Source organism: Pan paniscus, chromosome 5 (assembly GCF_029289425.2).
Source record: "Pan paniscus chromosome 5, NHGRI_mPanPan1-v2.0_pri, whole genome shotgun sequence".
Classification (NCBI taxonomy): Eukaryota; Metazoa; Chordata; class Mammalia; order Primates; family Hominidae; genus Pan; species Pan paniscus.
In genome coordinates, this window is record NC_073254.2 from 179,184,230 (window position 1) to 179,211,559 (window position 27,330).

The following is a 27,330-nucleotide window of genomic DNA, read 5'->3' on the forward strand; positions in this document are numbered from 1 at the left end:
GGTGGCTATTACCTAAGTAAAGGTGGATGGGTTTTTAAGTTCCTCTGTTTCATTTGTTCACTTCTATTATTCATGTCTCTAGCATGAATCTGCAAGCAGAACCAGTCCCAGTGGAAACTGTGGTGGAGGAGGCTCGAAGTGACAGGGGGTACATTATGTAAAGCTGCTGTCCTTTTTTTGTCTCCCGGCCGCTCCCAGCCTTGCACTGGGTCTCTCTCCCTGGTTACAGAGTACAGCATTCCAGAGAAGAACAGTTTGGCAGAAAATAAAAACATTTGGCATATAGTAAAAATAAACAGAGATCTGCAATGAGGAAATCTTAACCCTGAACAATTCATGGAGAAAATATCTTCTGGGATATTTGAACCATCAAGAGTTGGGATAATTTAACATATGGGCTATAAAATGAGGAAGAAGGAGACAAATTTAAATGCTTCCTTTAATTAGAATATCTTGGTGAAAGTGGGTTATAGCCTCCTGGGACCAATTGTTTTATTTTATAACTTTTCCTTAAATTTTGTTTTGCATTTTTTTTCACTATATCAAGAAAGCCTAGACCAAATAAACTACTGAAACATCTGGGCTCAGAACTATGAGGCCCCCACATAGCTGTCTAAAGCACAAGAAAATCCAGGTTCAAATCCCAACTTCACTGCATACTCATGCTGTGACTTGAGGCAAGGGGATAACCCACGCATCAGCGTTTCGATCCTCAAGCTGAGAATAAAAACACCAAGGATAGGTTGGTCTGAGGACCAAATTATAGAAATAATATGAAAATGTTAGTCTACTACCTGGTCCACAGGCAACACAGAATAAAATGTTAGCTCTTTATTATATCATTTAATTCAAAGAGACCAAAGTCACGTGTAGTGGCATTTGGGCATAGCAGCAGGCACACAGGAAGTCTCATGGCCCAGCAGAATTGCCTTACTTAGCTTCTCTCTAGAGACAGAGGTGTGGGGCAGCCTTCATTGTGATTAATGAAACAGAGGTTGGCCAAGGTCTATGACAGCACAGGTCTTCCAGTCAGAAGTGAACTCCAGGCAGGGGTCCATTCCAGCTCTTGTGTTGACAGCACAATGTAAGAGACACTTAGTCTGTAAGAAACTTGAAATAGCCCATAACCTTCCTCACATCCTCCACCTCCTACCAAGCTCTGGGGCTGTCCCACTTTGTGCACAGACTGGAAGTTGTGCTTTGTTGACACTGGGGTAACGTAACTGTGCACATCTGCTAATGGGCAAGGTGGCCTGGCAGAGGAACGGTCTCAGGGGCTTCCCCTTCTGCAGAAAGGACTGTGGAGCTCACACCCTGAGTTTAGAGAAATGACCAGTCCCTTTCTTTCTTTCTGTCTGTGCTCTATGGGTTAATCTAACAATACCCATCAAAAGGAAGGAAGAGCCACGAGGGTCTTTTTGTTTTATTTTTAGCAGAGCCCTCCTTCCTGTCTGGTCTTCCCCAGTCCCTCACTTAGGTCCCACACTCTGTGGTGAGGCAGTCATGCTAATCTGCCTTACAACCAACTTTCCATCATCCTTACAATTAGGAGTTACTGTAAAAAATAGACCTGGAACAAGGGAATATACATCCTTAAAAAAAAAAAAATACAAAAAAAAAACCAAACCAAAAAACAAGGCCAGGCATGGTGGCTCACGCCTGTAATCCCAGCACTTTGGGAGGCCGAGGCGGGTGCGGGTGGATCACGAGGTTAGGAGATTGAGACCATCCTGGCTAACATGGTGAAACCCCTCTCTACTAAAAATACAAAAAATGTAGCCGGGCGTGGTGGCAGGCGCCTGTAGTCCCAGCTGCTGGGGTGGCTGAGGCAGGTGAATGGCATGAACCCGGTAGGCGGAGCTTGCAGTGAGCTGAGATGGCGCCACTGCACTCCAGCCTGGGTGACACAGCGAGAGTCCATTAAAAAAAAAAACAGAAAAAGAACTTATAGGAATTTAGAAGTAATTACAAGTAATTACATCCTCACACTATCCTGAAAATTCAGTCCATTTCAGTTTTTAAATCAACATTTAAGGAAAATAACTAATATTTGTTGAGCATCAAGGACTTGACCCATTAACATCAAATCTTTAGTAATGCTCTATAAGTGAGCTCTATTTTCCTTATTTCATAGGTGAGGAAATGCGTGGCCAAGCTTAACAGAGCTCCAAAATAAAAAGACAGGCATTTGAAACCATCTGTGTCCAAAGCTCACACTCATTCCCAAACTCTGCCTGGCTCATCACTAAACCTAACAGCCTCAGCTAAGTGAGATAATCCAGCACCCCTTGGTCAGAAGTTTCATCTCCCAAGAAAAAGCAGATAAAGCAAATTGCTTTTTAAAAAAATTTCCATATGTATTTGGGGAACAGGAGGTGTTGGGTTACAAGAGTAAGTTCTTTAGCGGTGATTTGTGAGATTTTGGTGCACCCATCACCAGAGCAGTATACACTGTACCCAATTTGTACTCTTTTATCCCTCATTCCCCATCCCCCTCCACACTTTCCCCCAAGTCCCCAAAGTCCATTGTAACATCTTATGCCTTTGCATCCTCATAGCTTAGCTCCCACTTATGAGTGAGAGCATAAAATGTTTGGATTTCCATTCCTGAGTTACTTCACTTAGAATAATGGTCTCCAATTCCCTCCAGGTTGGATGGAAACAATGATAAATAGGTGAGACTTAATTAAACTAAAAAGTTTCTGCAGAGCAAAAGAAACAATTAGCAGAGTAAACAGACAACCGCCACAGTGGGAGAAAACTCTTCACAGTCTATACATCAGACAAAGGACTAATATCCAGAATCTACAAGGAACTCAAACAAATTAGCCAGAAAAAAACCCAAACAATCCCATCAAAAATTGGGCTAAGGACACGAATAGACAATTCCAAAATAAGATATGCAAATGGCCAACAAACACATGACAAAATGTTCAACATCACTAACGATCAGGGAAATGCAAATCAAAACCACAATGCTATACCACCTTACTCCTGCAAGAATAGCCATAATCAAAAAATAATTGATATTGGTGGGGATGTGGTGAAAAGGGAACACTTTTACACTGCTGGTTGGAATATAAACGAGTACAACCACTATAGAAAACAGTGCAGAGATTCCTTAAAGAACTAAAAGTAGAACTACCATTTGGTCCAGCAATCTCACTACTGGATATCTATCCAGAGGAAAAGAAGTCATTATGCAAATTACTTCTAATAATGAGCTCGTCTCTCAGAGCAGGGCTGGAAATACAGGGCCTTTCTGCAGGTGTTGACATACCACAGAATCACACTGGAAAATGATAGAAAACAAAACATCTTACTTCTACTTAACTAGTCATATGCTTTATTAAAAAAAGGATTTTTGAGATTATAACGAATATTAAACAATAAACTTGGGCCAGGCGCAGTGGCTCATGCCTGTAATCCCAGCACTTTGGGAGGCTGAGGCGGGTGGATCACCTGAGGTCAGGAGTTTGAGATCAGCCAGACCGACATGATAAAACCCCATCTCTACTAAATACAAAGAATTAGCTGGGCGTGGTGGTGCATACCTGTAATCCCAGCTACTTGGGAGGCTGAGGCAGGAGAATTGCTTGAACCTGGGAGGCGGAGATTGCAGTGAGCTGAGAATGCGCCATTGCACTCTAGCCTGGGCAACAAGAGCAAAATTTCATCTCAAAAGAGTAAAATAAAATAAATAAAATGGAAAAAAATAGGATTTTTAGTAAAGGAAATTTCGTTTAGATTTATTACAACTAACATGAATATAACATTTTATTTCTCTGAAAATAATAAAATTGGAATCTGCTGATAGACTGATAGAAAATGTATGCATGTACGTACATTTCTATATCTGAAAATATAATCCGTGATGATGCAAAACATTGCTAGGTAACTTAGTGACTAGATAGAGGACTACATATTCAGCTTGCTGAACCATACAATGTGGGCTAGTTGTTAGCTCTGTCTTCATGCTGATTTTCCTAAATGCTATTTAAAGAACACTTGAGATTTTTAAAATTCCTTCTCCTTGCTCTTGCTGTAGCTAGGTACATATTTGTTTTATACGTTTTCTTTTTAGGAGGAGGCTAATTTTTAAAAATACAGAAAACAATACAAATAACAAAAAAGCAATAATTCATAAAGCCACTACCCACTGGTATCTGTTTTAATGTCTATGGCTTTATATTTTATTTTGGTAAATGATAGCATCTGTCTTCTTTCTTTGTTTATCTTCACACAGTTGCCTTGGCTTTTTGGCACATTTAAGAATTTAATAATCAATTATGTTTTAAAAAAATCCCTTGATGATTTTGATTGATATAGCAGTTATACAGTAATTTGAGAAGAAATTGAGTCTTGCCATCCATGAATGTGGTATAGCTCTTCACTATTCAAGTCATCTCTCATTTCATATTTAATTAAAACTTTCTCTATAAAGGTCTTGAAGATTTTTCTTAGATTTATTCCTATTTTGAATTTTTTGCAATTGCAAACTAGATCTTATTTTTACATTTTAAAACTTTTGTTATTTCCAATTTTTAAATTAAAAAAGTTTCTACTTGTTTGGATATATTTTAATTCTGCTTTTCTCTATTTTTTTTTTTGAGACGGAGTCTTGCTCTGTCACCCAGGCTGCAGTGCAATGGTGCAATCTTGGCTCACTGCAAGCTCCACCTCCGGGGTTCATGCCATTCTCCTGCCTCAGCCTCCCGAGTAGGTGGGACTACAGACTCCCACCACCATGCCCGGCTTATTTATTTATTTATTTATTTAGTAGAGACAGGGTTTCGCTGTGCTAGCCAGGATGGTCTCGATCTCCTGACCTCGTGATCCACTCCCCTCAGCCTCCCAAAATGCTGAAATTACAGGTGTGAGCCACCGCGCCCAGCCTGCTTTTCTCTATTTTTAAATTTAGTGATTGATTTATGTATTAATCTCTCTTGTTTTGTAATAATTGCATATAAAGTATATAATATTTTATAACCTGGGCTAGTTTTGAAGTTTTATACTTAATAGCAAAACAAGAGATTCCATTTTAAATAGTAAATTTACTTTAATGACATGATTAAAAGTTTTGCCATAATTGTATTTAAAGGTTTTGAAAACCAAGATAAAGTTTGTGCATGCAAGTATCTGTAGCTGAAAAAAAATTAAGGTAGTGGTTTTACAAACCAGGGTGGTATGTATCACTTGTGCAATGACATCAGTACATGAGAATCTTTTTTGTTTCTATGAAAGTACTGATGTTGCATCATCTACTTATTAAGTAATTGTTCTTTTTTTTTTTTAAATCTATTTTTGGGTTAAAACAAGATTGCCATCTTTCCTTGGATGGTTTTTCACATTGAATTACTGTTTCATCATCCATTAGCCTATTGTGGATTTGATTTGGAATAAGCAACTGATCAATAGAAGAAGACAAATGCTTATATTTCACTGAAATTTTAAGAAATATTGCCCACGTTGTTATCATTTTGCTATAATAGAACATTAAAATGTTAAAAATTTTAAATGTAAAAAACTCTTCTCATCAATCTTAATTGTACTTATTTTTGTTATAAATGGTTACTTAATGAATAGATACTAAAAATTTTAAGTCAATTTAAATTGATTTTATTACTTTTTCATCCACTGCATACAAAATTTGTTACAATACTTGGAAAACAGTTTTTGAAGTAATTGAAATTTATTCCTGTCTTACACATGTCAATGGAGTAGATTTTTAGGTTCAAATAAAAATTCTGAAGACTTAGACTCAATATTTGTAGAGGGAAGAATCTTTGGAATTCCATGAATTTAAAAAATCTTCAAAATATATTTAAACATATTCAATATATAACAGAAAAATTCCATGAACAAAATCTCAAACCATTTTTTATTTATAAAAGTTATACTTTTGTTCAATGTAGACAATTTGAAAACACAAAAAGAGAAAAAAAGCAAACTTTTGGGTAATTAATGAGAATTTTGAAAAGATTTTGGGAATAACTTCTCTGTTTGTGGGTATAAACTTGAAAATTTATGATTCCACCCTTGGCCTAGAGTGTGAGGTCCAGCATGCGCCAGATTCCTCTTAGGCTGATCCTAGCATGCTCCTTCCTCTGGTCTTTTTTCCATCCATGTTTGACCCTAATGTGTCTTTCCTGGCCTTCATGAGTTTTCGCCTGGTCCCTGTCGAGCTGCCCTGCATAAGAGCTTGCATTCTGGGGCCGGTCTACTTGGGGTTAAGTGTCAGTTTCTCCACTTAACCTTAGTGGGACATTGGGCAAGTCTTCTAACCTCTGCTGGTACCCTCATCTGTAAGATGATTGTAAGAATAGCAGTGTGTATTTAACTGCTATTTAACTAAATAATGGCTGTATTTAACTCGCCATTTGACAAGTCTGGGCGATAGGATGTTTGTGCACACGAGGCAAGCAAAGACCTGACACATCCTTGTGAGGCTAGGTTTGCCCTCTTGCATTTCAGTTGTCATTAGAAACACATGCCCTGAGTATCCTTCCTGCTGGTCCTAGAAGAATAACAGACACTAGAGAATGCCTGAACTTAACCTGTGTTGGGCACCCAAGCCCACCGGGTCCAGCGGAATGCTAGACAACCTGGAGATGCCTGAATAAGATGCAAATGCTTGTTTTCATGAGCTACTGTGTTTTGAGATGGTTTATTCTGTGTCATTTTTGTGACACTAGCCAATTAAAACAGTACCTGCTGCATAGAGGTATTATAAAGGTAATTAGGCACTGTGTCTAAAGTACTTCAGAGCTTATCACAAAGTCACAGCTTAGTGAGTGTTGGGTTTTTGAGCTCAGTTTCCAAACCGCTGTGTCATGTCCTGCCTCCCTAACTGTTTCCTCCCAGTGGGCTGATTTTTCCACCTTGGGACTCTTTTGTGAAAGGCACACAATGCAGCTATGGTGGCAATGCACCCGGCCTGATTCCTGGGACCAGCCTCTCCTCACATGCAGCCCCAGAGTCAGAGGGCAGATGCCTGTGGATGAGATTCTTTATGGATACAATCATTTCATAGTTTCAGATAGTTAAAGTGAGAACACTACTCATATCAGAAACACTTAGAAAGATTCTAGAAATAATTTTCTTTCAACCATTTTTTTCCCTTGCCAGTATTCACCTGAGCAGTGAAGATAATCTCTGGTTCTAGAGAACCCAGAAATAAAGCCACATGTTTACAACTAAGTTATCTTCAACAAAACTGACAAGAACTTTCATTGGGGAAAGGACACCCTTTTCAATAAATGGTGCTGGGAGAATTGGATATCCACATGCCGAAGAATGAAACTGGACCTGTATCTCTCACCATATAAAAAAAATCAACTCAAAATGGATTAAAACCAACCGAAGACCCCAAACTGTAAAAATACTAGAAGAAAACTTAGGGAAAACTCTCCTGGAGATTGGTCTAGGAGAATAATTTATGACTAAGACCTCAAAAGCACAGGCAACAAAAACAAAAATAGACAAATGGGACTTAACTAAACTAAAAAGCTTCTACACAGCAAAAGAAATAATCAACAGAGTAAAGAGACAATCAGTTGAATGAGAAAAAAATATTTGCAAACTATTCTTCTGACAGGGGACTAATATCCAGAATATACAAGGAATTCAAACAACTCGACAGGAAGAATCAAATAATCCCGTTAAAAAGGGGGCAAAGGACATGTATAGATATTTCTCACAAGAAGGTATACAAATGGCCACAGATATATGAAAAAAATGCTCAACATTGCTAATCATCAGAGAAATGCAAATCAAAACAATGAGATATCATTTTACCCCAGTTAGAATGGCTGTTATTAAAAAGAAAAAATAAGAGATGTTGGCAAGGATGTGGAGAAAAGGAAACTCTTATACACTGTTGGTGGGAATGTAAACTAGTACAGCCATTATGGAAAACAGTATGGACATCTCTCAAAAAACTGAAAATAGAATTACTATTCTATCCAGCAATTCCACAACTGGGTTTTTAGCCAAAGGAAAAGAAATCAATATATAAAGGGATCCTTGCACTCCTATGTCTATTACAGCACTATTTACAAGACAATGATATGGAATCAACTAAGTGCCCATCAACAGAAGAATGGATAAAGAAAATGTGGTATATATGCACAGTGGAACCCTATTCAGCCAGAAAGAAGAATGAAATCAAGTCATTTGCAGCAATGTACCTGGAACTGGAGGTCATTATTGTAAGTGAAATAAGCCAAGCATAAAAAGACAAATATCTCATGTTCTCCCACTTAGATGTGGGAGCTGAAACATCTGATCACATGGTGGTAGAAAGTGGAAAGAGAGAACAGAGATGGGAAGGGTGATTGGGGTAAAGGGGTGAGGATGAAGAGAACTGAGTTAAAGGACACACATACAATTAGATAGAAATAAATTCAATTTGTAAAAAATAATTTAAAAAATTAGAGATGGGATCTTGCTGAGTTGTCTAGGCTGGCCTTAAACTCCTGGGCACAAGCAATCCTCCCACCCTGGCCTCCCAAAGTGTTGGGATTATAGGCGTGAGCCACCGTACTGGGCCTAAATTCATTGTTTGGTAGCAGAGCAGGATGAGTATGGTTAAACAAAAATGTATTGTACGTGGGTGATGGATATCCTAAATACCCTGACTTGATCAGTATACATTATATACATGTAACAAAATTTCACATGTACCCCATACATTTGAACAAATAAGAAAAAAAATTTTTAAATGTAATCTACTGTTCCTGTGGATGGAGGTGACTTTTTCCATGAAGCCAACAATCTCAAGAAAAAAATTGTTAAATAATATGTAAAATGAAAGTTAACATCAGCTTTCTACTTCCTTAAGATGTCAAAAATAAGCCAGAATTTTTTAAACAAAGGATAATTTAATAATTCATCTAAGTAAGTTGTCACTTGACAAATGGCAACATACCGTGAGGGAGTATTATAACTCTGGGACTTGGGCAGGCATGCAAGGTGCGATGAAGAAGAGATACCAACTTCACAGAGCTGCTGTTGGCTACTAAATACATCAAGACGTATGAAGCGATAAACCTGGTGCCTGGGCCATAGGAATGATCGACCTTGGTATTAAAATTTGGCATAGGCTAAGTGGAGATGGGTGGTAATGAGGTCATCCTTCATAAGTGTCCAGCGGGGAAGACAAGATTCAGGACAGCCATGGACATTTGGATGTTTATGACACCAGAGAACAAGCCATGATGAGAGCTTTTATACATTTTATCACATGTAAAGCGTTTCGTGAATAATTAGGAATAAATATGAATCTTGTTATGTCTGTTTCTATTTTATCAACTTGGATCACTATTAAAGATGTTCTTTTTGCCTGTTTGCCAAATTATTTTGTTTTGAAAACAATTTTATAGCATTGCAATTGTGACAATTTTTTTCAAAATAGGTAACTCATAAAATGAATTTATTTATTTATTTTTGAGACAAAATATTGCTCTGTTGTCCTGGCTGGAGTGCAGTGGCATGATCTCAGCTCACTGCAACCTCCGCCTCCCGGGTTCAATCCTCAGCCTCCTAAATAGCTGGGATTACAGGCGTGCGCCACCATGCCTGGCTAATTTTCATATTTTTTAGTAGAGATGGGGTTTCACCATGTTGACCAGGCTGGTCTCGAACTCCTGACCTCAAGTGATCTGCCCGCCTCGGCCTCCCAAAGTGCTGGGATTGCAGGTGTGAGCCACCACACTCAGCTCCATAAAATGAACTTAGATGTACTCAAACTTTCACATCATCTGTAATTACATTAAATAGTGATTGAGAAGAGTTAAAATTTAGTGAATGAATTGAGCTTATGTTTTTTAAAATCTTACTTTAATTTGATATTTTATGTTATACTTACACTAATATTAGCTAATAGTTTACTTAGCTCTGTAATAGCTTTTAGTAGGAAAAGTATTTTGAATGCAAAGGTATGCTGATGTATGTCCCACAGTAAGACACAATTAGACACTGATCGCTCATTATCACCAGTGACCTCTATGATGCCTGATCCAATCCCCAAATCTCAGTGCTCACATTACTTTACTTGGGTATGGGATGTCCATAAGATTCTTTGTCAAATCTGGCTCCTTTTGAGAGCAAAAGGGAGCCTGATAAGTAATAACACCAGGACGAAAGCAGATGTGAGCTGGGACCTTCCTGGGCAAGCCAGTATAAACGACTAACCCTATCCCACAGCAGCATTTGCTGAAGTTGCTCACTCTCTCCTCCTTGATGCACTTTCTTTACTTGGTTCCAAAATGCCACAGTCTCATGATTGTCCTCCCACTCGCAAGCCTCTCATTCTTGGCCTCCTTTGATGATTTCTCCTCTTCTCCCCAACCTTTTAATGTTGAAGTATCCAAGATATGGTCCTTGGTCCCCTTTTCATTTCTCATTACACTCAGGGCTTTAAATATAATCTGTATGTCAATGAGATGGTTTTAAAAAATATGTCCACCAACCCTTGTTGACTGGTTCTAGTGAGTAGATGATGGCAGAAATGATGGGATGTCATTTCCAAGATGAGGTTATAAAACTACTGTGGTTTTTATGTTGGGTACTCTCTCATTCTCTTTCGGCTCACTCATTCTGGGGTAAGCCAGGGGCCATGTGAGGTTCACAGGATGAGGATCTGAGGTTTATTAACAGCCACACAAGTGGGCGTGGAAGTGGATCTTCCAAGACCTGCACCACCTGTGTGAGTGAACTTGGAAGCTGATCCTTCCTCAAACTCGCCTTCAAATGAGGTAATGAGGTCATCCTCATTACCTACTAGACTACCTGTTAGACAGGACTGCAGCCCTGTCTAACACCTTGACTGCAGTTCTAAACCAGAACCACTCAGCTACATGGCTCTCAGAAACCCAACCCACAGAAACTGTGGGTTAATAAATGATCCTTGTTGTAAGCTGCCAAATCTTGGAGCAAACTTGTCCAGCAATAGAAAACTAATATGGGCGACTCCGATATCCAACTGCCTCCCACCATTTTCCTTCAGACGTCTAACAGCATCTCGAGCCCACACGTCCAACACTGAACTGCTGATCTCACAGGTCCAGAACCTGCTCCACTCCACCCTTTCTCATCTCAGTGGACGGCAACTTCATCCTTTATTATATTATAACTCTGTGACTTGGGCAAGCATGCAAGGTGCGATGAAGAAGTGATACCAACCTCACAGAGCTGCTGTTGGCTACTAAATACATCAAGATGTGAATTCCAGGCCAGGGAATTTCAGTCCTCTTTGATTTTTCCCAAAAGGGGAGAAAGCCCCACCTCCAATTTGGCAGGTTGGTCTCACCTTCATAATGAACTAAGAATCCAGTCCCGTCTTACCGCCTCAGCTGCAGTTTCTCCAGTCTGAGCCACCATCATCCCATGCCTGGATTTTCTGTAGTCATCTTCTAACACTTCCCCTTCTTCCTACCCCTGGCATCTCCCTGAGCCCTACACTATTTTCAGCAAAGCAGCCAGACCGAATCTTTTAACACAGAAGTGAGATCATATTATTACTCTGCTGTCATTTTTTTCAATGGCTTTCCATCTCACTCAGCAAGGAAAACAAGTCAAAGCCCTGCCAAGGGCCCATGAAACTCTGTTTGATCTGCTGCCCGCCACCTGCTGACCTCCTCCTCTGTCCTCCTGCTCTTTCTCCCTCCCCTCCATCCCTGCAGGCCTGCCTGCAATTCCCCGATGTGCTTGGCACGCTCCACTCTCTGGCCTTCTGCTCTTGCTGTTTCCTCTGCCATGAATGCTCTTCCTCTGGATATCTGCTTGGCCAACTCCATATTTTTGCTCAAAACTCCCTTTTGCAATGAGGCCCACATAGGCCACTCTAATATTGCAACTAACCACTCTCTTGCTGTGAATTGCCAATTCCCCTTGCCCAACTCTCCTTTCCCCCCATGGCATGTACCACCTTCTAACAGACTAGATCATTTACTATGTTTCTCATCTATTTTCTACCTCCCCTGGCTGGCACATAAGTTCCACAAGAGCAGGACTCTTTTTCTATTTTATCCCAAGTACCTAGAGTAGTGCCTGACAGTATACCACAACCTATGGAATACAGCAAAAGCAGTACTAACAGGGAAGCTTATAGCTACTAAGTGCCTACATCAAAAAGGAGGAAAAACCTCAGATAAGTAATATAACGATACATCTTAAAGAACTAGAAAAGCAAGAGCAAATGAACCCAAAATTAGTAGAAGAAGAGAAATAATAAAACTGACAGCAGAAATAAATGAAATTGAAATAAAAAAATACAAAAGATCAATGAAGTCAAAAGATGGTTTTTTTGAAAAGTTAAACAAAACTGACAAACTTTAGCCAGACTAAGAAAAAAAGAGAAGATCCAAATAAATAAAATCAGAAATGAAAAAGGAGACTTTACAACTGATACTGCAGAAATTGAAAGGATCATTAGTGGCCACTATAAGCAACTATACGTTGATAAATTGGAAAATCTAGAAGAAATGGACAAATTCCTAGATACACACAACCTACCAAGATTGAACCAGGAAGAAATCCAAAACCTGAATAGACCAATAACAAGTAATGAGATGGAGGCCATAATCAAAAGTCGGCCAGTAAAGAAAAGGCCAGGACCTGATGGCTTCACTGCTGAATTCTACCAAACATTTAAAGAAGAACTAATACCATTCCCACTCAAACTATTCTGAAAAACAGAGGAGGAGGGACTACTTCCAGACTTATTCTGTGAGGCCAGTGTTACCCTAAATTCTTCAAAAATCAGGTTGTTGGATAGTTCAGCCTTTGTGAAATGAGAAAGGCAGGTTATGTCCACAAGTGAATGAGAGCATGGCGTGAAATTCACACTGAATTTACACTTTCAGCCTAAAACAAATAAAGCGATTTATTTAAATTCACAGAAGATGTGGGAGATGTACTTTTGCAACTTTTATTTTAAAAAATAATGTTGAAGTTGTGTCTATTTTATTCCAAAACATGATTTTTGGCAAAGAAATAAGATCTTTTGTGGAGCAAAGTGAATGTTATTAAATATAGGTAAATGCTGGTAAATATATCCAGTAAAGGTCTTAAGCTTGGATGTTCCTTAAATATGTCTGATGATTTAAAATATATTAAATCCATCAATGGCGGCAGCCAGGGCCAGCTCCATGAACAGGTGACCTGTGCAGCCCCTGGGTCCCCAGGCTTGGAGACCCCTGTGGTTGGTTTATCGTTCTGCTCCTGCTGTCTTAAAATTCCTATTACTCTTTGAAAAAAGGGCACTGTCTTACAGATTGTGTAGCCGGTCCTGGGGGTGGTTATTATCAATTGTGAATGGCTATTGCCTCAATGGAAAAGAATATTTCAAAACCACTTGGGCAAGTTATGAAATATGCCTTTGTATGTCATACTATTTATAGTAAAACACAACTGAAAACACTTCCCTTCGCCTGTGGAGTCACTGGCTGTGCTATTCTTGTCAATGGATTGCCAAGGCTCTCCTGGACGTTTATTCGCTGAACCTAATTGCACAGATCTGAAAACAACCATGTGGTCATAATTCACAAGGCTTTAAAAATCAGGTATCTAGTCCTATAAAAAACAGTAAAACTTCTTTAAGATAGTTCCTCATTACACATATTGGAATATGGTACCAAGTATATCTTGAAAACTTACAGCTGAAGATTACACTAAAAATAGAAAAATTAAATAAATTTCCCAAACACATGAGTCTCACTCTTTGAATTCAACAAAACCAAAATACCACACAAAGTAAAGGAGTCAATCATGATTCCTTCCCTTTGTCCATGAAGGCTGGCAGATTTTTAAAAAATTAATTAATTAATTAATTTTTTTTTTTTGAGATGGAGTCTCGCTCTGTCACCCAGGTTGGAGTGCTATGGCTGGATCTCAGCTCGCTGAACCTCCACCTCCTGGGTTCAAGCCATTCTCCTGCCTCAGCCTCCCGAGTAGCTGGGATTACAGGCGCCCGCCACACACGCCTGGCTAATTTTTGTATTTTTAGTAGAGATGGGGTTTCACCATGTTGGCCAGGTTGGTCTTGAACTCCTGACCTCAGGTGATCTGCCCGCCTCTACCTCCCAAAGTGTTGGGATTACAGGCGTGAGCCACTGCGCCCAGTCGAGGCTGGTGGATTTTAAACCTTTCTGCTACATTATAAACTCTCTGAGAGCTTGGACTCTGACTCCAGAGTATGGCAAAACGGCTTGAGTGGAGCAGACCCTCTGTGTGCCGGGAGCCATTAGCTAATAAGTGATTGAGATTCATTTCAGGCTGGTGGAGGAGACTGAGATCTCTTCTCTGGTCTTCTCTTTTTGTGAGCGGGTGGGGCCTCAACCCTTCTTGGAAAGCACATCAGAAAGCGACTCTACTTCATAGGAAACACTGCACACACGTGCCAGCCGGTTCTAAACTCTGATCTTGTAGTTATTCTTTCAATCCCCACCCCAATCCATCCTGTGAGGAAGATGCTATTTTTATCTCTACAGACGAGAAGACAGAGACACATAGAGCTTAGTCACAGTTGGTAAATGGCGGAGAGGAGATTCAACCCCCGCCTGGGTTCCAGAGTCTGCGCTTTGATCCAGTTTCCTGGGGCCGTGTCCCCCAGCATGGAGAAGAGCTGGCTCAGGAGGAGGGGGCACAGCCTCCCAGGTGGTCGGAGCAGCGCAGGCGGAGGCGCAGAGGCAAGAAGGAGCTGGTCTCTTTGAGGGCGAAGGCGGTTCATAGGGTGTGTGCACATCTAATCCAGCTCCTTCGAGAGTGCCGCCACCCTCATTCTTAGGGAAGGGGCAGGGAAGGGTTCCTGGGATCATCATCCTTCCTAAGCACCCCAGTGAGTGTTCAGTTCCCGGCCGCAGCTAGTGCCCTGTGCCCAGTGGGAAGCCACGTGGCCAGGCCTAGCGAGATCTCTGGGCGCGGTGGCCCGTGTGTGCCTCTAGCCAGGCCGCCGTGGCCAGGGCTTGGTGGTGTGTTTGACGCTAACCTTCCATGTCAACTCTGTGCGTTTCCCCAACACCCCGCACTGACCCTGTCCTCCTGGCTGCTGGTGACCCCTGACTCCCTGCCTCCTGACTGCTGGTGAGCATGCTGAGCCTGTTTAGAGGGGCGACTCGGGGAGTTTCTGAATGCAAAGTGAGGGGTGGTTCAGGCCACACACCTGTGAGTGCCCTGGGTACCAGCCCGCGGCCCAGAGCCTGGCTCAGGAGCTCAGCTGGGGCGCTCGCGGAGACTGTGACAAGTGTGCGTTCTGAGCCGTGGCAGGATTTCCCCAGCTGCTGTTTGTGCCTCCCCGGGGCTTTCTCAGGTCTCTGAAAACAACACATCCCGGGCTGGGATACGGGGGGAGGATGCCAGATGGGTTTTGAATTCTTTGAAATCTCCAAGCACCTAAAAAAATAATCACGGTGGGTAGGTGTGAGAAGCTCTTTAAAATGTGGCACATTTCCCCCAAAGCTTAAAATAGAGCTTTTCAAGGGAAATTAAATGGAAGTATAAAAATATGTAAATGCTCTTCCTTCCTACAAAACAGAAATAATGTTACAGGCATCACCCCGGGGCCCCAGGCCCCTCCGTAGTCAGCACCAGCCGTGCCAAATATGGCCCATGGCTCTGGGTTTCCTCCTTATATTGACTCTGACCAGGGACATCAACACTTCCCCCAGGGGACCCCACTATTTCTCTGATGTGTTCTATTTGCCTAATGTCTGTGTTTATCCCTCGTTTTTTTGTTTTTGTTTTTAAACTAGTGTGGGATTTTTAGAAGGTTGTCACATGTTCCTTGGGCCTGTAGGTTTCTTTGTGAAAAATATACCACGTCCTGGGAGATGTGGCTCCAGTCCAGACGCTGCTCTAATGCACACATTGAGGAGGTGTTCATTGCAGAGCTTCCCAAAGAGAAAAATGGTGCAGGTCATGTTAACTCAGTTATCGACTTTCTCAATTTCTGATTTCAACTTTATTGCTATAAACACATTACTCACTTTTAGTCAAACCAAAAAGTCAAGTTTGCATAGGGCTTTTTGTTTTTTTTAAATGATGGATTTTTCTCTACTTTTCTTGTCCTAGTTTTCTACCCACTACCTGTGTGATGTTGTCCCAGGGATTCAGCCTCTGGGTGCTTTGCTTGTCAACGAACAGGGAGGAAGGACGGAGCCACCTAAGCCTGTGCAGGCTGGAAGCGCCGGTAACGTGGGCCAGGCTGGGTCCCAAGCTCTGGGGCCCCTTGCAGTGCCCTTGGGTGTTGCTAGGGTCTTGGAAAGAGATTGAGTTTTAGGAGAGAGCAAGGCGATGACTGCCACCAACTCACCTCTGCTTGGCAATGACCAGCCAGTCCCTGAAGAGGAAGAGGTGCCTCCCGGTGGTCCCAGGGCCCTGGGTCAGCACCACGGGGCTGTGAAGGACAGGCTCAGCGTGCTTGAGGGGCAGGCCCAGCTGCAGGGACAGCTGCTCGAGGGTCACTGCGGATGCCAGGCTCTTCCTGAGGGCGGGGGAGAGTGGGATCAGTCCTGAGGGAAGAGGGTTCCCCAGGGAGCTGGCGTGCAATGCCTGTGGTGTCTCCAAACACCAAGTCACCACTAGTGTGGCTTAGTCAGAGTGGAAATCAGCAGGAAAAAAGTGCAGCCTTTTTTTCTTAAAATTTGAACTTAAACAAAATGAATTTACAATAAAGCACAGCAAATTGAGTCAAATTGTTGGACCTGATTCAGGTTATAGCTAATCACTGCTAGTAATGTCAATGCTAAGGATTTCTGTGAGAATTTTAACCGAAGGCAATACTTTCCAAATATTTTCATGCCATAGCACACACAGCAAAGATAGCATTTATATCACACTCTGAGGGAAACTGAGGCAGCCAGAGGCCTACTGGCCCACCCAGGCTGGCCCACACACAGAACGGAGAGGGTCAATGCCGCGGCTTTGCTGTAACTCATTTGTGGCACATGGCTTAGGAAGCTCTGACGTATTCCTTTGATTAGCAGAAGTTTTCCCTAAAGGTTAAAAAGGTCAGGGTTTCCCTGCTGCTAAGTCTAAACAAATGTCTCTCAATTCATGGTTTTCTTCCATAGAGTAAGTTAGCTGCAGAGCAGATTAAACATCACCTGTGAGACTCAAGCGGTCATCATTCATTCATCTGGACTCCAGCATCTTTTCCCTGTGCTTCCTACAATGCTAGAGTCACCCAGCTCCTGTTGCCCTTGAAACATGTTCTCTTCCTGGTCCTCTACCCTGTGTCTGGGGCCGATGGTGAATTTAGGCCATGAGGGGTCTGTCCCTTGGCCTGCTTTTCCAGTTGCTTTACTGCCACTCCTTTCCATTCTAAACACAGCAGTACTAGCTCTCGCAGGCACATCTCCATTACCCAGGGAATCAAATGTGATATTTGAATAAAGATGAGTTGGGATACGTTTCTGTTATTTAAAAGGCAAACATTAAAACATTTTGATACTCGGCTGCGTGCAGTGGCTCACGCCTGTAATCCCAGCACTTTGGGAGGCCGAGGCAGGTGGATCACTTGAGGCCAGGAGTTTGAGACCAGCGTGGGCAACATAGGGAGATCCCCATGTTCAAATATTTCACCCACATTGCCAGAGGCTCTGTAAAGGCTGCATGTTTTCATGTGCTCTAAATCTGCAGTTGGTTGGGATGGCTGGGGCGAGAGGTCAGAGCTTTGACCCGTATTGTGTTTAAAGAAATATTTGTGTATTTGTCTCTACAAAAAAATACACAAATTAGCTGGGTGGCATGTGCCTGTAGTCTCAGCTACTTAGGAGGCTGAGGTGAGAGGATAGCTTGAGCCCAGGGGGTTGAGGCTGCAGTGAGTGGGGATTGCACCATAGCAATCCAGCCTGCGTATGAGATCCTGTCTCAAAAAAAAAAAAGCAATACTCAGTGTTTTCCAAAAATCAATTAAGTGGCATGAGTCTTGGATTTCGTGCCCTGATGATGGGTTCCCGCTCTGGAGTGGGACTCTGCTCTCTGGCCTTTCCACCCCGCAGACACCTCCTACAGCCTCGTGAATAAGTCAGAGCTTTCTCTCCATCAAGCGGGGGTGGGCGTCTATAAATGATACAGCCCAAAGGAAAGCCTGGGCGGCTCTGAAGTGGTGGTGTTTCAAGTCTTGCTGGTGGTTAGTTTGCTATTTAGGGAGGGAATACAATAGAGAAATTGGGTCTCAAACCGTAATGCATGGGAACTAGAACTCTCTGCTCTGTTTTTAAATGGCTTCTGCTTCTCTTTGAATTTATTTGGAAAAATGTCTGGCTATTTCCATATATTTGAGGGATATGTAACTCCCAGGTATGGAGCAAACGTTGTCTCTCCGGCTATACCCATCAGAGCCTGCTTCACCGCCTAGCCCAGAGGCCACCCTCAAATGCCTGAGGGGAAAGTCAGTGGTTGAAGTGAGTGCTTGGGAGTGGTGGGACTGTAGAAAATGGTAGAAGTTGTGCTGGGTCCAAAGGGACAGCCCATGAGGGCCACATAGGAATGCGGGCCCAGTGTTACTGCCAATGATTTAAAACGCCAGTAAGCCGACATTCTATTAAATGTCCATTCATTCTAAACATTTCTTTCTTTCTTTTTTTTTTTGAGATGGAGTCTCGCTCTCTCACCCAGGCTGGAGTGCAGTGGCACAATCTTGGCTTACGGCAACCTCTGCCTCCCGGGTTCAGGCAATTCTCCTGCCTCAGCCTCATGAGTAGCTGGGACTACAGGCACGTGCCACCACTCCCGGCTAACTTTTTGTATTTTTTTTTTTTAGTAGAGACGGGTTTCACCGTGTTAGCCAGGATGGTCTCGATCTCCTGATCTCGTGATCTGCCCACCTCAGCCTCCCAAAGTGCTGGGATTACAGGCGTGAGCCACCGCGCCCGGCCCTAAACATTTCTTTAAACACAACGTGGGTCAAAGCTCAGACCTTTCGCCCCAGCCATCCCAACCATCTGCAGATTTAGAGCACATGAAAACATGCGGCCTATACAGAGGCTCTGGCGATGTGGGTGAAATATTTGAATATTTAAAATAAGATGTTATGAACCAAATTGAGAGGAACAGATCTGTATTTGTCAGATAATTATTCATTTGAGCTTGAAAAAGCATGCACGTGTAGATAATCCACGTCCAGTCAAGTGAAGTAGGTCAAGTTTCTTTCCTGAGTGTTCTGCTTGCCAGGCACCTGTCCGCATGTCAGTCTTGGTCTGCCCACGATTTTTGTTTTCTTTCCCCTCTCCTTTGATCGCTGTTCCTCCTCATGCTCCCTGGCCAGTCCCCCGCCCTCCAGCCCTATTTTGCACTTCCTTGTGATCCCAGGAGAACTGTACACTTGCCGGGGTTAATTTTTCTGACACACACAGAGACCTAATTTGGTGATGTCATGAAAAAAAAGCACTCGTGTTAACCATATTTCACAACAAAGGCGCCTCAGCGCTCTCACCGGAGGGGAAATTTTTTTAATGCACTGAAATAGGAAACAAGTGACGTGGCGAATACCTGGTGAATGGAAACAACTATGCCCTTTGCCTTTCCATGCACTGATGAATTTCCAGCGGAGTGGTGGCTTCGCACAGCGAAAGTGCCGCCGGGCCCTGCTCCATGGAGACCTGATCTTCTCTCCCCAGAACTTCACATGGGAAATGATCTAGTCAACTGGGGCCCTGCTGAGTTCAGCATCAGCTCCCAGCCTGAATAGACTTCAGGAGCCTGCTGGAAGTGGGAGAAGGAAGGGTGGTCACAGGTGCACCCTGGGAGTGGGTGGCGAGGCCTCTTAGGTCAGTTTGCCCAAATGTGTGCTCCTCCGATCTGAACTCCCATTATTTGACTGTGGATTTGGCATAAAGGGATGGAGAGTGGCTCAGTATTTGGGGGCTCTTTGAATTACTGGTGACTTTGCAAAAGAAAAAAGTGCAGTTAAAGGGATTTCAGCCATAAGAAGCCTGACCTGGAAACCATCATTTCCTGGCATCTGGGTTTTCGAGGCAACACAGCTGTGGGTCCACCATTCCACACAGCCTGGATTAACCTGCATTGGAGGCCCCCTGCACAAAGTCACGGCGCATACAGCTCTCCAAAGTCACGTTGTGTGGATGCAGTTGCCCTGAGGTGTATGTACAAGCCTGTCATCCATTGCTAAGCACCCACAGCATCTCATCTCATTTCTGGCAAGATAATCAGGTTTTGACTGGCAAGATAATCAGGTTTCGTTTTCAAGCCAGGCGTGGTGGCTTACACCTGTAATCCCAGCACTTTGGGAGGCTGAAGTGGGAGGATCACTTGAGGCCAGGAGTTTGAGACCAGCCTGGGCAACAAAGTAAGACCCCGTCTCAAAAAAAAAAAAAAGTTTAAATTAGCTGGGCCTGTAGTCCTAATTGCTTGGCAGACTGAGGAGAGAGGACTTCCCTCAGGAGTTTGAGGCTTCATTGAGCTATGATAGCACCACTGCACTCCAGCCTGGGTGATAGAGTAAGACTCTGTCTCAAAAAAAAAAAAAAAAAAAAATTTCAAACTTGGTCCTCAACCTACGGCATGAATTACCATTTTCTTCAACAGGGCTAACATTGACTGCCTGCCATGTGCCAGGCTAATCTCTTTACCCTCATTCTTTCTCAATGCTTACAACACTCCTATACAATTAGGGCCATTTTATAGATGAAGTAACTGAGGCTCCGTGATGTTAAGCGATCTGCAGACCTCTCAGCTGGCAAGTGGCAGGGCTGTGAGCTGGAGTCAGGCCTGTCTGGCTCCAGGGACTTTCCCTTCTCCACATGATCAAATGTTGCCTTCTGGATATTTTTCATTTACTTCTTTTTTCTCATCCACTGACGTTCCACACTCCTGTGGCATGTTGCCTGCATTACTTCAATAGTTTCTGCTATTTTCCTTGCATCAGACCTTAATTCCCTCAACTCTCTGTCCCCCTCCATCCTCCCTGTCACTGCCCGAGGAATTCTCTCAAATATGTATGCCTCAATCACTCCCAGGCATCAGAGCCCACAGGACTCCCCAGTCCCTTTGATCGATCTCGCCAGGCTCTGTGTGCTAACCCTGGCCCCTCTCTGCTGCTTGCCAAGAGGCCCTCTCCGCATTTCAACCCAGGGACCACTTGCAGCCTAGAGTGGGTGTCTTCCTGCAAACCTGTGTCACCTACTTGTCTGGCTCATCTGCCTGTCTCGTCTGTTGTAACGCACGTGGTCTCTTTCGTTTCCACAGCCCCAGCATAGTGCCTGGAAGTGGGACGTGCAGGCACTATGGAAAAAGGACTTGGGTGGTTCAGAAGGGAAACCAGGCAGTGGAGGCAGAGGCAGGGAAATAGAACCACAGTGAATGAATGAAGCCTTCACAGATCTGTTGAACGACCTTTGATCTTTTATGTGCCTGGCTTGATTTGCTTTCCACTGAGGTCACCTGCATTTTTCTTATCCTATCCTAGCTCTCACCATAGCCAGTCTGAAGTCAGATGGCAAAGTTGTGGAGTGTCGGAAAAAGCAGTGGCTGGTGGAGCAAATGGGGGTTGGGGGAGTGGTGGGGACATGACTCCCCCTTGAGGGCCCTGCCCAGCTGTTCCACAGCAGCCTGGCTGGCCCCTTCCTAGGCAGCCTCTTTGTCTTAGCAGTGTCTTTCCAAGGTCAGCAGGCTCTTTCGCGGTAAGAGCGGACATTGCTGAGCCCTGACTCTGTACCCGCCGGTGTTCTAGAAGAACCTGCACTTGATCCAACAAAGCAGAGAGTTCTTGGGTCCTTTTCTTTCCTTTTCCTTTCTGAAACTGTATAATAAACACATAAAAGTAAAAAATATTTACAATACCTTATAACAAATGCCAGATGCTATGTATTCCCTGTCTACTGGCTGGCTGTTTTGGTTTTTCTATTGAGATTTTGCTCTTGAGTGGTAGTAAAATGCCATTTTCCCTCTGTGATTCTATCATTAGTTTCCCAATATTTTCTTTAATAATAATATTTGGTATTTTAGAAGGTTTAGAGTTCAGAGCACTTTCCCCCTCATCATCTCACTTGATTTTAATTCTTGTCTACCTCATGAATAGGGCAGGAATCCTCAACCCCTGTGTACAGAAGGGGGACCAGAAGCTCAGAGAAAGAAGGGGCAAACTGAAGGAATCACTGGCAGCAGAAGGATGTAAATCAGGCCCCAGATTCTCAATTTGCCCTGTCGTGCACATCAACAAATCTCATCTTTTCATTACATTTGTTGATTTGGTTGATCTCATCAGAGACCATCATCTAAAGAGTCAGTTGCATTCAGGCCATGCCAGAATGTTCTGTTTGTGGACACAGTGAGCTAAGGGGGTGCCTCTGGGCTCAAGGGAAACACTGCTGCAGGGCAGGAGGCAGGACCATGCTGCCCACGTGTTAGCTCGTCTGCAGGGCCAGGCATGTGGCGGTTTCCAGTCTCCGAGCGTGGTGGTAGGCTCAGCCCTGGGAAATTTCACGTCTCAACACATCTCTTGGGAAAAAGGACTTGGGTGGTTCCGAAGGGAAACCAGGCAGTGGAGGCAGAGGCAGGGAAATAGAGCCCCAGTGCATCTGTAAGTGTAGCTGAGGGTGCAGCGTGGTGGAAGCACTTTATAGTCTACACCAGGATTTCTTAAACAGGAGTCCGAGGATTGCTTCAAGGGGGAGAGGGGCAGAGATTGTTTTTTTTTTTTTAAAGAAGCAGATTCTCGAAGGGCTTCATTCATGTCCTCCCAAATATTGAGGACTCACTCTTTAGTAGGAATTCCATGAATAAAGGAATAACATATGACATCTGAAGTGGAGCTGTCCCTTATTATCCTGTTTGTTTTCAAGGTAGCCTCACAAATTCAAATGGCGTCCCCTGCACCCTTCAAACTCGCCCTGGAATTCAGGACGCTGCTATTCTCTGCTTGGAAGGGTCCTCGCCTGGCACAGCAAACTCCCATGTTTACCAGAATCCGACTCAAATCTCACCTCTGGGTGGTGCCTCCTTAGACCCCTGGGAAGACCTGGGTACCCTCCTCTAAGCCTGCCCAGCACCCTCTCTGTCTCTAACACCTGTCTCCCTGTCCTGTAGTGACTTGCTCACCTGTCACTATGTTGGAACACCTTGCTGTGTTCATTTTCCCATCCCCAGCATTGATCTCTGTGCCAGGTTCACAGAAGGTGTCCAGGAGATCGCTGTGTGATTGACAGTCTGGAAGCTGGGCTATTAAGGGCAGTTGTCCAGCCAAATCTGAGTGAAACTGGGTCAGGATTTAAAGATGTGGTTAGTCTGATTCACCTAGACTCTGTAAATGTCATTGAAGATTATCACTGGCATTTGGATGGTGTGGTCTCTGTGACCACAGGGCAGAAAATTCAATTATTCAGCACTCGCTGTATGCAAAGCACTCTACGGAATCCCATGAGTAGGAGGAAGTCTCAAAGAGGATGAAGACATTGCCCCTTCTTCCAGGAGATGTTTCAGTTCTATTTGATTGGGTCAAGCTCATATAAAATTCAAGGTTTTGAGGCTTGGTCTCATGATCAGACTAGCCAGCTTGGGCCAGAAGTGTTTTGTGCTTGGATACTCTCACAGGTACACTTCGTATTCTCAAACTAAACATCTGGTAACACAGAGCAGTTGGCAAGATAATCAGGTTTCTTTTTGTAGGTCTTCGGAAGGAGAACAATTGGATAGTATGAGGGGATCATTTGCCAATTATAGATAGTAGCCCTGGAAAGCACTGGAGAGACCTGGGCCCTAACACGGGGGAAAAGGTCAGAAATTCATCGACGGGAGCGGAAGTTAGACACATTTTAATTTCACGTGCTGTCTTGAATACTGTGTACCACGGCAGCGTCTTTACTCGAGACTCAAAATCATTTGACTCTTCTACAAACTGGATTCCCATTCAAGATTTTCTCATTCTCCTCTACTGTGGATATTAGCTTGGAATAGATCATTAGCGTCCATATAGAATTTGAAATCTTTATTTGAAGTTATAACCGCTAAAAATGATTGTTAAAATCATGGTGTGTAGATTCAGATATGAGGTTCCCAGATAGCAAATTTAAACCTTCTCTAACCACACATCTTAAAGGGCCTCTGTGGACACCTCCACCCCCTTGTGAGACCCAGGAGTCTCTTCCAGAGTGCAGTAGCAGAGGAGTGGCTTCCCCGGGGAACAAATACTGCGTGGGGCACCGTGGTCCCGACCAGACACGCTGGCCCTCCTGGAGGCCTCAGGCATTACTTAGACCTTCAGCCAAGTCTCTCTTCTGTTTGGAGAGCTTGGGAAAGCAGTTTTCATCTCCTAATGGAAAACGAAAATCTGTCATCACCTTTCACATCATCAGCCTCCTGGAGCCCCCTAGTCCGTCTGACTGCAGTTATGTCCCAGATAATGAGGCTTCAAGCAAGCCCCCTAAGTGCACAGCGCTGCAGGCTCAGCCCTCTCTGCCCTCCTCTTTCTTCCCCGCCTTCTTCTCTTCTGGATCTGGATCCCCCCACACCTGCTCAGTTACCAACAGCAACCTGCCGGGTATCAGCTACCCCACTCTGGGGTGGCGGTGGCTCGGGTGAGGACAGGGCTGTGTCTGCAAATGGCCGCCTCAGGCCTTTCTCCCTGTCCCATCGCTCCCTGCTTCTTTCACAAAAGTCACAACGTCACAGCCTGTAACTCAAAGACTGATAGGATGTGCGGATAACAGCTATATAACCTTAATTCTCAAACGATGGGAGACAGCCAGGGAATTTCGTGTCAGCCATCCACTGCTGTGGCTCCGTGGAAATGCTTCCAGCACAAACAACCTGTGTACACTGTAGAACCTTTCACTCAGGAGGGAGGTCTGAGCACGGCTAGTTTTTGCTGCCTCGGAAGGGGTCAGGGCTCCCTCTGCAGGGAGCCTGTGGTTCTGCCGCAGCAGCGGAGCCTCCAGCGCCAGTCGGTGACCCTCCTGCCCATGCCTGGGAGGATGTGAGCTCTGGTGCCCCAGGCAGCCTGGAATTGTGCCCTGGGAGTGGGGTCTGGGGCAAGGGAGAGGCTGCAGTGTCATTACAGGGATGTCCTCCTTTCCTGGAGGTCACTTTGGGCTTGACCACGGGCTGTCCACTGCCTGGCGTGGTCCCTGATTTGCTGCTCTCTGCGGACCCTTGGTTGTGCTCTTTCGGGCTTATCTAACCTTACTCATGCAAAGACCCGAAGCTCTGGCATTCCCCAGATCTGACCTGGGATCCCTAGTCTTTCTCATTATCTGTGCTACCCCCTCCCAGAGTGTCCCGGGGAGAATCACCGCATCCACTTCCTGAGGTGGGTTTGATGAATGATGCGATGTGGCTATGGTGAGGGCGTCTGGCCTGTGGCAAATACCCAGTAACTGGCTCAAGCTTTTGTTCTGCCTGGTCCCGCCTGGCTGGGAACCTTAGGGAGGGATATTAATGCTTATCCAGTTTGGGCCAGTTCAGTAAAGAAAACTTTAAACTTAAACAACCCTCTTAGATGGACTGCATTTTACTTTTGTGAATTGGGTTATTTTTTTTCCCCTGCTCTTTGGTTGTTTTTGGAGTATAATAACATGATGCCAAAAATACCTTGGTGATTCGTGAACAACCTGATGTTTTGCCCCTGGGCTGCCACGTGCCTGAGGACAAGCTGGGTGCTACTTACACCTGCATAGTTCCTCCGGGCAGCAGGCTCACACTCTGCTGCTGTCATGTAAAGCACCCTAGAGATGAGATCAGCCAGGCAGGCTGAGGTTAGGCCTCCGTTCATGGAGAGGCTCAGTGCCTTCGTGGGCTCCCTGGCAGCGGTTCAGTGTGGTGGGTTTTCACCTACCTGGTGTGTGGCCGTGCCTTGCCTAAAATCTTGTCCAGTCCAGCAGCTGGCACTGAGGAGCAGCTCTGAGCCAGGTTCCTGAGCTGTGGGAACAAACAAAGCAGGGCTGATCATTGTCTTGCTTGGTAGGAAACGGCAGCTGCACTTAAGGCACTCATGTAAAAAGTGTGTTCCTAAAGAAAATGGAGAAAACCAAATTGTCTCCTTGTTATCCTCTGCTCTGCTGCACTGCCTGGAAGGGACTTACACCTAAATTCGGAATAAATACATTTATCAACGAGGTCCCAACTCTCGGACCATTGGTGAATGGCCAGGGATGCCTGATTAGATGATAACATAAGACAGTTCCGGCAGAAAGGGGCGGGCTGTGGACCCTTCTGAAGCTCCAGTGGTTGAACTACTGGATTCAACTTAAAACATCAGTCCATTTTTGCACTAAGTGAAAGCAGTAGTTGTGCAAATCATTGTACTCACACTGGCCGAGGAAGCACCAGGGACCGAAAAGGACAGGGCGGAAATCTCCCTCCCCAGCCCTCTCTTAGCCTGCTCGGTGTGATCAGGACTCTCGATTTCTGGGTCTCCAATGCAGTGACCCTAACTCTGAACATTGGCTATGTTTCCAGCCCCTTTCATGTGTGGCAATTTGACAACCAGTAAGCAACACTTTGACTTCATTTCTGCAAAATAAAGATCACCATTGTTTTCTCGACTGTGTCCAGCTGTGTTTATTTTAAAGTACCTTGTTTTCCATTTTATTGAGAATGGCTACAGAACTCTGCCATATGCTCTGCATTAATGAGAGGGCATCTGTTCCATCCCATCGTGCTTGGTCAACATCTCACACACTCTGTTTACTCCTACTTTATAGGCAATAAGGAATCTCCAACAGATAATGGAAGAGTTGCTTCTTTCCAGACTGGAGGTGGCTTTGTGCAGAAGTGGAGAAGTGAGCACCCTCCCTGGCCCCTGCGAATCAGGTCTTCCTGGCTTGGGCTTATTGGATTTTAGTCTCATGTTAAAAGGACCCAATTCCTGCCAGGTGTGGCATTAGATTTCACTGCGAGTAGAAATCCCTAAACATCGAACCCCCTGATAATCAAATGCAAAAACTCATTCCAAAGTCAAACAGAAATCATATTCATTGTCAAAAATCACATGGACCTTCCAGGATAGGAAAGAACAAGGAAGATGGTCAGGTTTTACCCCTCAGATGATCTTATAGGGTAAATGAGGAGTCAGAATACATATGAATACAAAGAGATGAACTGCAAAATCAGGCTGCAAATGATCAAGCTGTGGTGAATCAGGTAGACCAGAAAGGTCCTCTGAAGAAGCCGTGCTGGTGGGCTGGGCCAGGTCTCTCTCCAGCACGGTGCGCCCGGACCAGGTCCAGGACAAAGCTGGATGATTGAACTACAAAAAAAAAAAAGACAACCAGGTGTGGCTTTTTGAGTGAAGAATGAGCCTCTTCTGTCTAAGATGCCCCATCTGTGTCCTAGCTAATGCCTAGCACCACCCTTATAAGGCAGGAGAATAGG

The 27,330-nt window shown here is 44.1% G+C and overlaps 1 protein-coding gene and 1 long non-coding RNA gene across 3 annotated transcripts in view; one reads left to right on the forward strand and one right to left on the reverse strand.

The window, feature by feature from the left end:
- Positions 1-5,758, forward strand: part of LOC103784216 (uncharacterized) — an 84,797-nt gene extending 79,039 nt beyond the window's left edge. The window contains exon 8 of the long non-coding RNA XR_008625813.2: positions 83-5,758. This is a non-coding gene — a long non-coding RNA (uncharacterized LOC103784216). The remainder of the gene's footprint in view (positions 1-82) is intronic.
- Positions 1-27,330, reverse strand: part of LOC117980746 (uncharacterized) — a 58,053-nt gene that overhangs the window by 16,115 nt on the left and 14,608 nt on the right. The window contains exons 2-4 of one of the 2 annotated variants that reach the window (XR_008625812.2): positions 25,793-25,875; positions 16,313-16,483; positions 15,756-15,890 (exon numbers count right to left, since the gene is read on the reverse strand). Coding sequence is in view for 1 of the 2 variants with exons in the window: in XM_034963175.3 (XP_034819066.1) it covers positions 16,313-16,483; positions 25,793-25,875 (254 nt within the window). In the remaining variant the exon portion in view is untranslated. Of the gene's footprint in view, positions 1-15,755; positions 15,891-16,312; positions 16,484-25,792; positions 25,876-27,330 lie in introns of those variants that run through there. The other variant, XM_034963175.3, reaches the window with a different exon arrangement.